Source organism: Quercus suber, unplaced genomic scaffold (genome assembly GCF_002906115.3).
Source record: "Quercus suber isolate HL8 unplaced genomic scaffold, Cork oak 2.0 scaffold_209, whole genome shotgun sequence".
Lineage (NCBI taxonomy): Eukaryota > Viridiplantae > Streptophyta > Magnoliopsida > Fagales > Fagaceae > Quercus > Quercus suber.
In genome coordinates this window covers 1,101,831-1,117,600 of record NW_027069667.1, presented here as the reverse complement: position 1 = coordinate 1,117,600, position 15,770 = coordinate 1,101,831, and the positions used below count along the sequence as shown (strand labels likewise).

Here is a 15,770-nt window from a genome sequence, read left to right as displayed (position 1 = left end):
GAAAAAAAAAAAAAAAAAAAAAAAAAGAGGTTGAGAAGTTTATGTCTCTGTTTCTAAGGACCTGATATTAGTGGATATAACAAATGGAGTAGCAAAGTGCCCAACACAGCAAAGTGGAGACTGGAGACCCATTCGATGAAAAAGAAAAAAAAAATAGAGGCTGAGAAGTTTATGTCTCTGTTTCTAAGGACCCGATTTTAGTGGGTATAAACAAGTGGTGAGGAAGCAACTCTTTTATGTGGGCTTGAGGTTGACACGCCTTTTACCTAAGGAAAAGGTGTGGACTAAAAAAAAAATAAAAAAGAAGAAAGAGCAAAAGAAAAGAAGTACGAAGACTAGAAACAAAGGAAAAAGGCGTGAAAAGAAAGGGAAGAGCCAGACAAGTAAATATATATATATATATATATACATATTTATACATATATGTGTATAAGACAAAAGTCATAAAGAGTCAACTTTGACATACCTGTTACTTGAAGAAAAGAAGAAAAAATGAAGACCAAAAAGCAAAGGAAAAGGCGTGAAATAAAAGGGAAGGAGAGTAAGACAAAAATATGTATAAGACAATAACAATGATGGCAGCAACACCATGAGACAAGGAAAGGGGATTTTAGAAAAAGAAGAGAAGCACAAACAATGTACTAGTCTGTGCAAAGTGTGAAGATTTAATGGGCCATGCTAACATCAGGTGTGGGCCCATACTATGCTTCGTCAAGTGCTCAAAGCTTACGAAAATTCCGTGAAGCTCACACGCATGCCGCAAGCGTGACTCGTGTGAGGGTGGCTAATGTTAACGGTCATTTTCGTGACAAATTTTATGGTTCAACGGAATGACTAAGCCTAATTGCTTAGCGAGTTAGACTAATGTATTTTTGTCAATGTATTCTGCTCTGTTACATGGCCCCAAGCCCACGCGAATGGTTGGGGAATTGAGTAGGAATGGTTTTGGCGGGTGTGGGTTAGTTCCCATTGGACATTTTACATAGGCCCAGCCTGTACATGCCGCGAAGTGGGTTAGGGACGCTGGGGGCATCTAGGGCCCATGAAGGAGGTCCAATGCCAAAAATTTCCACCTCAGATTTGACTCTATGCTCTGTGTGACTGTGCCCCTAATTTTCAGCCCAGCTCTATTTTCTCACACCAAGGCAGCTGACTCTAAGAAAAAGGCTGAGCAACCTAGCCCACTCAGCCACCCAAATGTAGTCTTACAAGGCCTACAAAGACCAGAGATAGCAACTATAAAGAGGAACCAATTTTGTTTCCAAAATCATGCAAAAAGCAACCAAATCTTTCCCTAAGCATAAATCATAATACACCAAGTCATAGAAATAGCATCTGAAAGGTCCAAGGCCTTCCTCCCACCTAAAAACTGGTCACAAGCATCCCTTAGAGCTTGATATAAATATACATCACCAACCCACAAGAAAACCAACATATTTCCCTACAAAAAACCCAAAACTTTGACACAAGAGCCCAGTCAGCTACCTTAGTGTATGGACGATTTGAAGGCCTGGGGGTGAAAATATTGATATAGGGGAACTCTCCCTCTCTTGCTCAGGACCTCCATTAATTTCTTCCTTTGTGTGACTGTGGGCTAAAATTTTTGACTTATGAATATATAATTTTTGCACTTTTTTGAGTTTTCATTTTTGTGTTGTTCTCTCTTTCCATAAAGCACTATTAGCCTTTGTGTGCCTTACATTGCGAATTTTGGGCTTGGCTCTCCAAATAACTAACGAATTTAACGAACCCAAGGGGAGTTTTGGGTTCATTGCTACAATCTCGGCCTTTATCGCAAAACGTCCCCGACAAATATAAGTTCATTCAACATATTGTTTCTTAGTATATTAAAGATTAGTTTTGCTAAAATTAAAATTTGGAAATTATCTATTGTCGTTTAATACAATAAAGTTATTAATTATTATTGTTAAGTAAATTTTAATTATTATTACTTAGAATATTTTTAAATTATTATTTACTAGTTTTGGTCTTTACTCTTTTCAATTATTTTATTTAATAATTCAACTCAACTTTGACAACTTATTAGTCTTTATAACTCATCATTAAAAATAATGTTTATGTGTGTCTTCTGCATTGCTCTATTAAGAATTTAACACAATAATAAAATCATTAAAATAAAATAAAAATTGTCATCACTTCCCAATTCCCAATTCCATTTCCTTACATTTAATTGTCTTTTAGTGTCGTTAGTTATTTACACTTTACTACCCATTTAATATTTAATATTTAATTAGCCTTTGTGTGCCTTACATTGCGAATTTTGGGCTTGGCTCTCCAAATAACTAACGAATTTAACGAACCCAAGGGGAGTTTTGGGTTCATTGCTACAATCTCGGCCTTTATCGCAAAACGTCCCCGACAAATATAAGTTCATTCAACATATTGTTTCTTAGTATATTAAAGATTAGTTTTGCTAAAATTAAAATTTGGAAATTATCTATTGTCGTTTAATACAATAAAGTTATTAATTATTATTGTTAAGTAAATTTTAATTATTATTACTTAGAATATTTTTAAATTATTATTTACTAGTTTTGGTCTTTACTCTTTTCAATTATTTTATTTAATAATTCAACTCAACTTTGACAACTTATTAGTCTTTATAACTCATCATTAAAAATAATGTTTATGTGTGTCTTCTGCATTGCTCTATTAAGAATTTAACACAATAATAAAATCATTAAAATAAAATAAAAATTGTCATCACTTCCCAATTCCCAATTCCATTTCCTTACATTTAATTGTCTTTTAGTGTCGTTAGTTATTTACACTTTACTACCCATTTAATATTTAATATTTTATATTTAAGATTAATAAATTACTAATTTTTGTTGTTGGGCTTGCTATTTTTTTTTTAATTATCAGATTTTAGATCAAATTGGTTTGTTGTTGGATTTTTTTTTTTTCCTTTTTGTTTGAAAATGTCAAGATAATTGTTGGTGTTGAATTAATTTGTTCTCTTAGGGGGTTCAAATTTCCAATTTAGGGTGGTTAACTTTAAATATATTTCTATGTTAAAAAGAAAGAATTCCTTAAGTCAAGGGTTAATAAAGTCGTCACCGAGTAGAATAGAGTTAGATGAAAATTAGCTTAATTTTTTATCAACTTTACTTTACTACATCTCTCTTCTCCTTTTTTCCTCAATCCAAACAGACCATAACTTCTTTTTAAGGCATGAAACAAGAAAATATAAAATGAATTAGAAAGTCTAGAAGAAAGATCAAATTAAGTTTGATAGCCCTACGGAATATCCAGATGTCTCCAACGTCAAAATCACAACCTGATCATCGAAACGTTAGCGAAATTTCCCTGTACGATTCTGAGCAACATGAAGCTTTTCTTTAAGCATTTTAAGGATTTGGTCCCCGCATAATATTAATTTAAAAAAAAAAAAAAAAAATGAGGTGACACAATGAAGAATAATAAACTCTTATCCATGAACCTGACACATATATATTATATATAGAACAAACAAACAAAAACGCAACTCTAACCAATTCACATTATAATTGTCCTTCTCAATTCTCAAACACCCAAGTAATTATTGTGAAGTTTCATTTGGTACTACGTATTTATTTTTATTATAGAATACATGTGATGAGTATGACCATCTTCTTGTTGTTTACTTAAAGCTGCATTATTATCTTGCTTGACAAGAAAAAAAGACCAAAGAGGAAGATGCCTATTTAGTATTCACCATTGACGCATGGGTTTCTGTTGGCCCCCCATTAACGAAAGCAGCAACACAAGTCAAAGACAAGTTTTAAGTTTTTGGGTCGTGTCATTCTTCATTTTACATCATGGGTGGTTGCATGGTTGGAATCAAACACACATCCACAATATATATATATATATATGACCATTATATGTGTTACTTATTATGAGTGTGACGATGCTGTTTGTAAATGACCTCCATGTAGCCATCAATCTTGTCCTTCTTAATAGTTATTTCGTACATGTTCCGTAAATCTCACATGCATTTTTTTTTTTAAATGCTGCTGATCAATTGAAGGACATAATTGCGTGATACTTATGAATTATGGTGTTGGTGTTGGTGAGGATTATCTAGAAGATTGTTATGCACCTCCAAATATGACTCAACTTCTCCCGCGGTCAAAACTCAACAGTTAACTTTTAAGCTAACAAACAGTTCTCTCGTTTTGAAACTGTGTTTCTGTCCCCATCGCCCTTCATTTGCAACCATTGTGAGTTCACACCATTGGAGAGTCGTGGCGAATGAAAGTGACAATTTAGTGAGTTACTCACCTTGTGAAAAAGGTTGAGATAAAAATTGTGTTCCTAGCAATAAGGCCAATTCTCTCTTATTATTATTATTTTGGTTTTCCACAAGTACTTACTACAAATCCTCATAAATATTAAAGATGTAAAGTGCTAGGTGAGTAAGATTGTAATTATCATTAGAATGATTATTGATATTTATTGATAATAATTAATAAAAAATAATTAAAACCTAAAACGTTTTTTTCTCTAATATAATAGAGGAGCCTAATTGATTTTCACTTAACATAGTCCGACGTTTGTTTTATCTATAGGCAAAAAGGAGTCATTCTTATATTCAGTGAACCATTTTAGAAATGACTTTGATTATTATCATTATTATTATTAGAGTCACAATTTTTAGATAGTTTATTCTGTTTTGGCAAAGATGATGTGGTAGTAAAAATGAAGATTAATTGTAGTATAAGTATATTATAAATCTTGTCAATTTTTGGTGCAATGCATCCTAATATGAAGTATACATTATGCAAATCTTTGATCTTTATTTCAACTTCTAAAATCCAGGTGGTAATGAAAAAAAAAAAAAACCCCACAATTGCTAGAACATGGAGAGTCGTGGCGAATGAAAGTGACAATTTAGTGAGTTACTCACCTTGTGAAAAAGGTTGAGATAAAAATTGTGTTCCTAGCAATAAGGCCAATTCTCTCTTATTATTATTATTTTGGTTTTCCACAAGTACTTACTACAAATCCTCATAAATATTAAAGATGTAAAGTGCTAGGTGAGTAAGATTGTAATTATCATTAGAATGATTATTGATATTTATTGATAATAATTAATAAAAAATAATTAAAACCTAAAACGTTTTTTTCTCTAATATAATAGAGGAGCCTAATTGATTTTCACTTAACATAGTCCGACGTTTGTTTTATCTATAGGCAAAAAGGAGTCATTCTTATATTCAGTGAACCATTTTAGAAATGACTTTGATTATTATCATTATTATTATTAGAGTCACAATTTTTAGATAGTTTATTCTGTTTTGGCAAAGATTTTTTTTTGAAAAGAGTACCTTCATTCATGAAATATAAGAGCCTAAAAAGGCATTACATCAGAGGAGAGCACAAAGACAACATTTTCAAGTCTACGTGGGGTCTGGAAAAAGAATAGAAAGTGGCAGCGGAGGTGAGGTTCCTCTCCAGACTTGAGCAGAACCAGCTGATTTGGCCAATTGGGCGAGCTCGTGGGCTGCTCTGTTGTGATCCCGTTTCAGGTGTTGAAGACGCCAGCTGCAGAAAGGAAGTAGAGAGCTGCGGATTCTTTCAAAGATATGGCCAAGCGGACCACCATCTTCCATAGAAACCACAGCTTGCACCGTTGCAAGGGAGTCAGATTCAAAAATTACCCGGGTAATCTTCATTTCATGTGCCAAGTTTACACCGTTCTCCAAAGCAAGAACTTCAGTAATTTCAGGGGAGTAGGGGGCTGACAGAGGCTTGCTCAAAGCCGCAGTGACAAGCCCAGTTGAGTCACGAATGATGACTCCAATACATGAATTTGAGCCATCAGGATAGGTAGCACCGTCAACGCAAACTTTATGGAAACCCGGCGGAGGAAGAGACCATCGGGAGGCACAGACACCATACAGGGAGCTAGATGGAGTTAAAGCACCCTTAAAATCCTTAGCAAGTCGCAAAGCCGAGTCCCAAATTTGACCAGGAGGAGTGGAGATGGATTCGTGCACCACCTGATTTCGGTTGAACCAAATGTACCAGGCAGTGACAAAAAGGGTTTCTAGATCCTTTGGAAGGCTATTTCGAATTACATGAAGAGCCACATCAGTAACGTCCAAAGCCCCACCATCCAAAAAAGCAGGTTTTCCAACCCAGAAATTCCAAACCAGCTTTGAGCAGTCACAATTAAAGAGGGCATGCAACGTATTTTCAGGACCTTGGCCACATAAAGGACAAAAACCATCAGTATTGACCCCCCTTACCTTTAGGTTCTGTATCGTAGGAAGGGCATCCATACAAGCCCGCCAAGCAAAAATTCTAATCTTCTCAGGTAGGTTGAGATGCCACACCCTCTTCCATAGTAAGGACCGGGAGTCACCAGTTGATGATTCACCCCCATTGCAAGACTCAACCAGCGAGAGGGCCACATAATAAGCGCTTCTAACCGTGAAAACTCCCCTCGTATTCCCCAACCAAATAAGCTTGTCATCTGGGAGGGAGTAGCAAAGGGGAATGCGAAGAATGGTATCCGCTTCAAAGGGGAGGAAATTTTTTTTAACCAAGTCAACTTTCCACCTTTTTGTATCCAGATCAATGAGGGCAAATACCATGGGGAAGTCATCAAAAAAGCAAGGCGGGCTGATTGTCTTATAGGTGGTCGGTGTAGGGAGCCATTTGTCCTCCCAAATATGAATCGTTTTGCCATTTCCAACACGCCACCTTGTGCCTCTCCTAATAACTTCAAGACTACTATGGATACTACGCCAAGCATAGGAGGGATTGCAGCCCAATTGAGCATTGATAACATCCGAAAAAGGGAAATATCTTGCCTTGTAAATTTTTGAAATCAAAGAGTCCGGTCTAGTGAAAATTCTCCATGCTTGCTTAGCTAGCATGGCCAAATTAAAAGCATGAAGATTTCGGAAACCCATACCCCCTTGAGATTTGGAGTTGCACATCTTTTTCCAAGCAACCCAAGCAATTTTCTTCTCTTGTTGCCGCTGCCCCCACCAAAAGTTGCGTTCCATGCTTTCAAGATCATCACATAGGCCCTTTGGGAGAAGAAAACAGCTCATAGTATATGTGGGCACGGCTTGAGCAACTGCTTCGATAAGAACCTCTTTTCCACCCATAGATAGCATTTTTTCCTTCCACCCTGAAAGTTTTTTCCCCACCTTCTCCTTGACATCCGCAAAAACCTCATTTTTGGACTTTCCAATGATGGATGGGAGACCAAGATACTTGGAGTGCCTAGAGTCTTGCATTGGGCCAAGAATGTCAAAAACCACCTCCTTGGTCTCTTGAGATGCATTGAGGTTGAAAAAAACGGAAGATTTTTCCGTATTTATTTTTTGACCCGATGCAGCTTCATACATGGCCAGAATCTCAATAAGCTTGCGGCATTCTTGGCTGTTTGCACGGCAAAAGAGCAGGCTATCATCGGCGAAGAATAGGTGGCTTACTTGAGGACATCCCCGGCTAATAGAAATACCATTTAGCTCCTGGTTTTGGGCAGCCCAAGTAATGAGAGAGGAGAGACCCTCAGCACAGAGAATAAATAGATAGGGGGAGAGAGGGTCCCCCTGCCTTAGGCCCCTAGTGGGACTGATACAGCCATAAGCCTTGCCATTAATGAGAACCGAGTAGGTGACCGTAGTAATACAATGCATGATTAGGCTGATCCACCTCCTATGAAACCCAAGTTTTTCCATAATTGCTTCAATGAATCCCCATTCAACACGGTCAAAAGCTTTGCTCATATGAAGATTAATTGTAGTATAAGTACATTATAAATCTTGTCAATTTTTGGTGCGATGCATCCTAATATGAAGTATACATTATGCAAATCTTTGATCTTTATTTCAACTTCTAAAATCCAGGTGGTAATGAAAAAAAAAAAAAACCCCACAATTGCTAGAACATTTGAATTTTTATTATTATCAAATATTGGGTTTTTGTTTTCTTTTCATTGGAATTGATTGGTGAAGAATTTGGGCTCTCATTTTTAGGATAATATAACTTTTTTATGGAATCGGATTCTTAGTACATCAATGGTTGCAAAAGTGAGGTACTAACATGTTAATAGAGAAGATGATACTAAATCAAAATTATCATTGCCTAATATTCTTTTTACTATCTTCATTGCTACAATAAATCCAATGAAACACACCTTAGGAATTTTTATGAGGGCTTTTTTTTTTTTTTTTTTGAGAAATAATTACAATATGCTGCTAACCTCGCAGCTCGAACCCTTTCCCTCCTAGACCCTTAAGCACTTTGTACATGGAGATGTGCCAATTTAGCTATAGGGCATTTGGCTTTTTATGAGTGTTGAAAACCCATTTTTGAATGAAGTTTACTAACATAATAATATTCTTCAATATTTGCTCTTCCTATTTGTACTTCTACATGAAATGGCCATCTTCAGCATTGAAAGTGAGAGCAAACCACCTTTTTGGCAGTATTTCATTGTAAAAGAGATATAAAAAAGAAAAACAAAAAAAAAAACAAAAATCACACATAATTAACACTCTGATATATAAAACATGCTTGACATACCACATGGTTTTAAGGAACAGAGCGATATCCTCATTCAAGAATATAGGCTTGTAGTTCTGAAATGAGCTTTATACTAGCAGGAGTTAAATTTAAAATCATTCCTCTTTGGTTAAGAGAGACAAAGGATGTCTAACGATTTATATATCTTCTATTTGATTTTATCTTTTTTGATTTATAGGGCAATGGCAACTGAACATGTATGAACTGGTTGGATTTAATGAGTAGAGGAAGAGGCAAGAAAGGAGGAGATGGAAAGTTTTCAGATTTAAAGAGCTTACATGGGAAGTTGAAAACAATAGAGATAGAGAGTTATAAGTGTTATGGAAGTTGAAGTGAAAACTGTGAAAGAGTTTTTTTTTTTTTTTTTTTTGAGAGAAGAAATAAAGATGGGAAATCAAATAAAATTAGTATTAATAAAAATAAAATAATGACATAGTTGCGAATGTGGCTCAAAAAAAGCGTAACAACAATAAATGATATACTTTAACTTATATATATATATATATATATATAGATTTCACTGTTATTTTTTGTGTGTTTTGGTGGGAGTGTAGAACAAACTACACCAAATTTCACAATTATCAATTTATTAGAAGTTTTTTTTTTTTTTTAGAAACTTACAACAGAAGTATTATTGTTTCGCATGGAATGATTTTTGGTGTTTTATATAATTAAGTTGCAGTCACAACCTATATGAATATTTGTTAGTTTATAGAGACTTATTAAGGCATGAATTGATTCGATTCAAAAAGTCAATGATTTTAATAAAAGTTCTTATATTTTCTTTAAATAATATACTATATAAGTTCATATAAACACTTGCATTTGCTGGATAATACTAGAAACCATATACAGTTTTATATATTAACATAATAATAAATGTCAATTAATTACTATCATATTTATTAAATTTTATATTTAAAAAAAATAATATTATATTAAATTTTTCCCGTACATTATACGATTTTCCGACTAGTAATATTGATTTGATTTGCTGTGAAATGGGAGTGTAGAGTTATCCTTATCCATATGAAGGTTGAACATTATTTTATTGTTAGAACATCAGCGTGTGCGTGTGATGCCAAGAAGGGGTTTGAGCCAATGTCTTCTTGTTCTTTAATTAAATTCCTTTTAATTTTGTTTAAAAGAAAATTAAAGTACTGGGCCGAAGTACAATGTACATGTACTTAATAGGTAATACCTACTGTCTAATAAATTCTAATTATAACCTAAAAATAATATGAATTAAATTGACTATTACTAAAATATAGAGATTAAAGTAATAGTGATTTAAAATATAGACACTAAAATAATATTTGGTCTCATAAAATACTTTCTTGTCCAACTACAAAGAAATTTCTAATTGCTATGTCAAAAGATTCCAATCTTTTAGGTCTAATGTCAAACAACTCAATGAAAATCATGTGGGATCATGGGTGCATCCTTTTTGCTATACATGAACCTGGCATTTCCTTATCATAATATAAGCTGACAAAATTTTTTACAATTGTTCCTTAGAATAATATAAGATGACAAAATTTTTCACAACTATCTTGCAACGGTGACACGACAAAATGTAATTAGAATAAAATTATCACATTTCTTTTATTGCACTGATCTCACTGTATTATCTCAACAACTATAAAAAAATATCATTAAAAAAAAAATCTGCATATTGTATTTTTCTAAGTAGAAAACGTTTGCAGAAAAATACTAATATTTTGAACAAGTGTTCTATTGTGGTCCATCTAAACAAATTTTACCATTAATCACCTCGGTTTTTTAAGGTAGTATATATAGTATTTCATTCTTTAAAATTATTCTTGAAATTTTAAGTTAGTGAGATAACTAAATAAAGCTTAACATAGATTTTCCTTATAAAAGAGAAAAGGAATAAAGAATAAAGGAAAAGGAAAAAGAAAAAGAAAAGAAAAGAAGAGAAAGCGAAAGATTGAGATTAATCTCGAATTAAATTCAAATGCATAACTTAAAAAATAAAAAAAATAAAAAAAACCTAAGTTAGAATTGGGCAAAACTACATTATTAGTCCTTATGTTTACCTTGTATACAAGATTTACTGTTTTGCTTATTTATTATTATTATTATTTTTTGATGAAATACTGTTTTTCTTATTGAGTAAGAAACTAAGAACAGTGGGTCTAATATTTTATAGTCATTTCTGGAAGAGTGACGGTTGGCCAAATCTCAAATTAAGAGGCGTTTCAAAGTTGTCTTTCGTTAAATATCTTTATTAAAAAAAAAGTTGTCTTTCGTTTTTCGTTATAAAAAAGAATAAAAAAATCTTCTCAAAAAAAAAAAAAAAAGAATAAAAAAAAACACAAGCCAGTAGGATTAGTTGCCTTTTCAGCGTTCTCCAAGAATCTATATGTACTTCACTAACTTAATATTTGAAGAAAACGAAGAAATAAACAATACTCAAGAAAGAATAACTAAAAAAAAAAAAAAATTCTAAATTGTTTGACAAGCAGGATATTTGGCGCTTTTGACAAAGTGCATATATATATATATATGGAAACTGTTTAGATATATATGTACTTGAACAGCTAAATAAAAACAGACGTTCCTTAAAAGTGAACTAAGGTAGCACTTGTCGATCTCAGACACTGGTCATTTTTAAGGTACTCTTTTTTTTTTTTTTGTCTTCCTAGGCAATTTATCTTTCTCAATACCTCATTTGTCGGATGGGTTTTTGTACTTTTGTTCATTAAATGCTCTACCATGATATAACTATGATGATTGAATGAAATGCTTGTGGTTGTCTTGATTGGAAAGTTCAGAATTATCAGAGGTTTTAGATGGAAGCCATGGGGTTGCAGAGATCTGATCCTGCCAAAGCATAACAAAGTTGGTTCATTCTACTTTGTTTGTTCCCTTTTTTGGACCCATCATGCTTCATGGGCACCCTTTTGAAGTTGGAATTTTTTTGGATGAATAACATTTTCTTCAGAACCAAAGAATATATGCTACTAACAAGTTACAAAAACTGTTATTACAAGCTGCAGACTATAATAAACCTCCTCTCTCTCTCTCTCTCTCTCTCTCTCTCATCTTTGTTATATGTTTGCACTTCATGGGGAGCCTTTGCAGAAGAAAATTTGATACTATTTTGGTGTGATCAAGATTGTAAAGATACCGAATTTGCATTGGCTGTGATTAATTTGACTACATTCTCTAACTGTATGCTGAATGATTAGAAACAATTTTTGTCTCTTCTTTTGTTTCTTCTGGTGGAGTAAAAACGAGGGCTTGATTGACATCTTAGCTTCCTGCTGATTTAGTTTCTGTCAGTGTCTGCTTCAACCTGACTTATCCTGGAAATGATAATATCAATAGTCTAAATCAGCTTAGCTTCTCTATAAAATTATAAGCAAATAAATAATCACACCCCCATGATTTCAATCAATCTATAAACTAAAGACTAAATAATAATAAAAATACCAAATATTAGTATAGAAATTGGAATAAGCCAAACACCAAAAATTATTTAGAGAATTTGAAAAAAGTAAATCTTCAAGCACAAAAAACATAGCGTCCTAAAATGATAATAAAATTTTACCTTATTCTAAACCACCAAAGAAATTAATTTTTTTTTTTTACCATATCCTAAACCACTAATGAAAGTAATTTTTTTATTTTTACCATATCCTAAGCCACTAATAAAGCAATAAGTAGTAGTACTCACGGTGTGGTGCAGTTTTGGGCCATTTTTAGCACCGCACTTTGTGGTGTGGTTTAACTAAAACCATAACTGCACCGCACTTTATTTTTACGGTCGTATGTGCGGTGCGATGCAGAATGGTGTGATTTAGAATTTAGCTAAAACCATAACCGCACTGCACTTTATATTTGCGGTCACATGTGCAGTGCTATGTATAAGATACAGTTTGAAGTCTGTATATTTTTCAAATTTTGGGCTTTTCCTACCCAGCCCAAAACTAATTTTTTCCTTTTTTTTGGGGCAAGTTTTAAATTGTTGAACTAGTTTTTCTTTATTTTGGGTCGGCTTTTCTAGTCAACACTTGTTAGGATTATTAAACTTTTTTTTTAAAAAAAATTAGGGTTATTAAACTATTAATAATATATTTAATATTAAAAATAAATAAATATATTAATATATAGAGAGGGTGCGGTGCGGTGCAGTTTGTGCGGTTTTCTTATTATAAAACCGCAACCACATTGCACCATGTGGTGCGGTGTGTGTACATTGTTACTTGCAGTGCAGTACGGTTATGCCATTTTGCGGGCAGTTTTGGTGCAATTTATGCAGTTTGATGAACACCCTGTTATAAGCATACTAACAAGAACACCGAATGAAACAGTTGTAGAATAGGTTCCAGAGTGTGATAATGGAGATGGGGCTGGAACTCCCCCTCCAGTACTGCTTGAGGATGTTGGGGATGGAGTCTTGGAACTTGGTGTCACTGGAGTACCTTTGCTGATGATTTTGGAGCTGGTAATGATGGTTTTGAAGGAGTCATTGGAGCTTTAACGGGGACATCATATTCATTAGTAATTTTGCTTAAACTAATGAACTTGATAATGACAATTTAATATCAAATATGAAAATAATAATAATATAATTTAAGAATTTGGAAACACTGTTTCAAAAATATTATAATTTTTATTTATTTTAATTTCATTCTTCAAAAGAGAGTTAATTACACACAATCAAAACATTATAGCCACAATGCATTCCAAAGAGAGAGGGATTGACGAGCTAATTTTTGTAAACCAAATACAACTTTTGTTATTATTATTTTTATTTTTCTCTAAAAGTTCATTAATAAAATATTACTAACTTTCACTGTTGATTTATTTCTTTATTTGAAAAATCAATTGCAGCTCATATCTTTTTATTAAAAAAAAAAAAATGCCTTGAATGATAGTAAGGAAATTGCATTTTTCTAACATACAAAAAAAAAAATCTCAAAAAATTAATTTTTATAACAAAAAAAAAAAAAACGTGAGCATCATTATTAAGCTCTTAGGCCCGTTTGTATATGTGTTTAAAAACTGAAAATTGTTATTTGAAAACATTTGTGGAAATACATGTGGGTTAAAAAAATGTGTAGAAATGTGTGAAATGTTATTTAAAAACTGAAATGTGTGAGGGTGAAATATTGTTTAAAAACTGAGGGTGAAAGGTCAAAACTTGCTATTAGAAATGATGTAAACAAAAAAGCAAGTGAAGATAAAAACTCTCTTCATCTTTTGTGATTAGGAGTGGAGGAAGATGTGAGAGTTTTGTCAGATCAGCTTGCTTTCATTTTTTTCAGTTTTAAATAAAGATCTGTTTAAAATTTAAGATAGGGTTTACCTAAATGAAGGAATATTTTGATTTTTAGTTGTAATCTTTTCTAGATATCATCTCCTACCAAACTTCATAATACTTCACGTATCGTATGATTGGAAATCAAATGATATCTTTTTAAACCTAAAACAGATAATAAATGGTTGTCAACCCATTCTAATAACCGATATTATCTCCACTCCTCTCTCTCTCTCAAATAAAAAATAAAAATCTCATTTTTCACTCAAAATAAAAATTGTACTAACTTGATTTTTCAAAATACAATTTAAAATGCATGATAGTGTATGATACATTTAGTTACAAAAATGTTACATTGAAAATTAAAATTTTGCATGACTTTCTCGTAAGAGAAGAGTAAAATCAGAAAATAATTCAAATGGTTGAAGCACTAGTGTGAAGTGCCACTAAGGAGGCATAAAATCCATCCTTGATATTAATCAAAGTTTCATGCTTTCCTTTCTCCACGATTATTCCATTTTTAACAACTGCTATTAGATCAGCATTCTTGATTGTGGATAATCGATGAGCCACAACAATTGTAGTCCGGTTAACCTGACTCGGTCTAATGCATCTTGAACAATTTTCTCAGACTCGGCATCTAGTGCACTAGTAGCTTCATCTAATAGTAATATTTTTGGACTTTTAACTATGGCACGTGCAATGGCGACACGTTGCTTTTGCCCACCCGATAACTGGACTCCTCGTTCACCTACCATGGTATCATAACCCTGCATTTTGCAATTTTGCAAACTTGTGAGACAAGGATTAAAGCACGTGCAAGTTAATGCTATCCACCATAAGTGTCTTAATAGAGGGACTTGGTTTGTGAATGAAAATGAGATGGGTTTTGAAAAATGATTTGTATTGCTCAAACCTGTTGTAAGCTACTAATGAATTTGTGGGCATTGGCCAACTCTGATGCAGATATAATTTCTGCCTCAGTTGCATCTCCTTCCTTTCCATATGCAATGTTGGCACGGATAGTGTCATTGAACAAAATTGGTTCTTGGCTCACAAGCCCCATTTGCTGCCTCAACCATTTGAGTTGGAACTTTTGAATTTCAATTTCATCCAGTGTTATATGGCCTGAATCAGGATCATAAAATCTTTGTAAAAGTGAGATCACTGTTGATTTTCCACAACCACTTTCTCCGACAAGGGCAACCGTCTGAAAGATGTTTAGAACAATAACTTGATCAGTACGTTTTAAATGAAATGCTCCTTGCGAAAAGGAAATGGAAGTTTAGATACAATCCTATAATTAAACTTTACCTTGCCAGAATGAATTTTTAAGTTGAGGTCTCGGAAAATCTGAATATCTGGTCTAGAAGGATACTTAAAGCTTACATGACGAAGCTCAATTTCACCCTTGACATCATCCAATTTCATGCCAGACTCCTCACTTGGGTCTATCTTTGACTTCCGATCTAATATTGCAAATATGGAAGCAGCGGCGTTCTTGGCTTTGCTAGAATCAGGAGCAAAGGAGCTTGTTTGAGAAATTCCAATTGCTGCCATGGTTAAGGAAAAAAAACCTGTACAGCATACATACAAAATTTCAAAGTTAATTTTGTATGAGTAAATTTCACCAGTCTCTGGAAGTTACCAAATTTCTTCTAAAAAAACTATGAAAAACATGGGAGGAATATTTACCCGGAAAACGTCTGAGAATGTTGTTTTGCCGGCCTCAACAAGTCGAGCTCCGGCATAGAAACTAGTTGCGTAGACAGAAAATAATAAGAAGAAAGATAACCCAAATCCCATTCCACTAATCAGGCCTTGCCTATCCCTGTCTTCATAGGACCTTCACATTTTCTTTGATATCTCCCACATCAGATCCATCATTCTTTCAAAAAGCAACCATATATACATATCTCATATCATA

At 33.4% G+C, this 15,770-nt stretch overlaps 1 protein-coding gene across 1 annotated transcript; it reads right to left on the bottom strand.

Moving 5' to 3' along the window:
• Positions 1–14,120: 14,120 nt before the first annotated feature.
• LOC136070096 (ABC transporter B family member 21-like) lies at positions 14,121–15,439 on the bottom strand. The gene is given in 4 exon segments (XM_065779478.1): positions 14,121–14,439; positions 14,442–14,613; positions 14,760–15,053; positions 15,158–15,439. Coding segments are annotated over 4 exon segments (894 nt in total). The 5' UTR covers positions 15,404–15,439; the 3' UTR covers positions 14,121–14,257.
• Between the last annotated feature and the right edge of the window lie 331 nt (positions 15,440–15,770).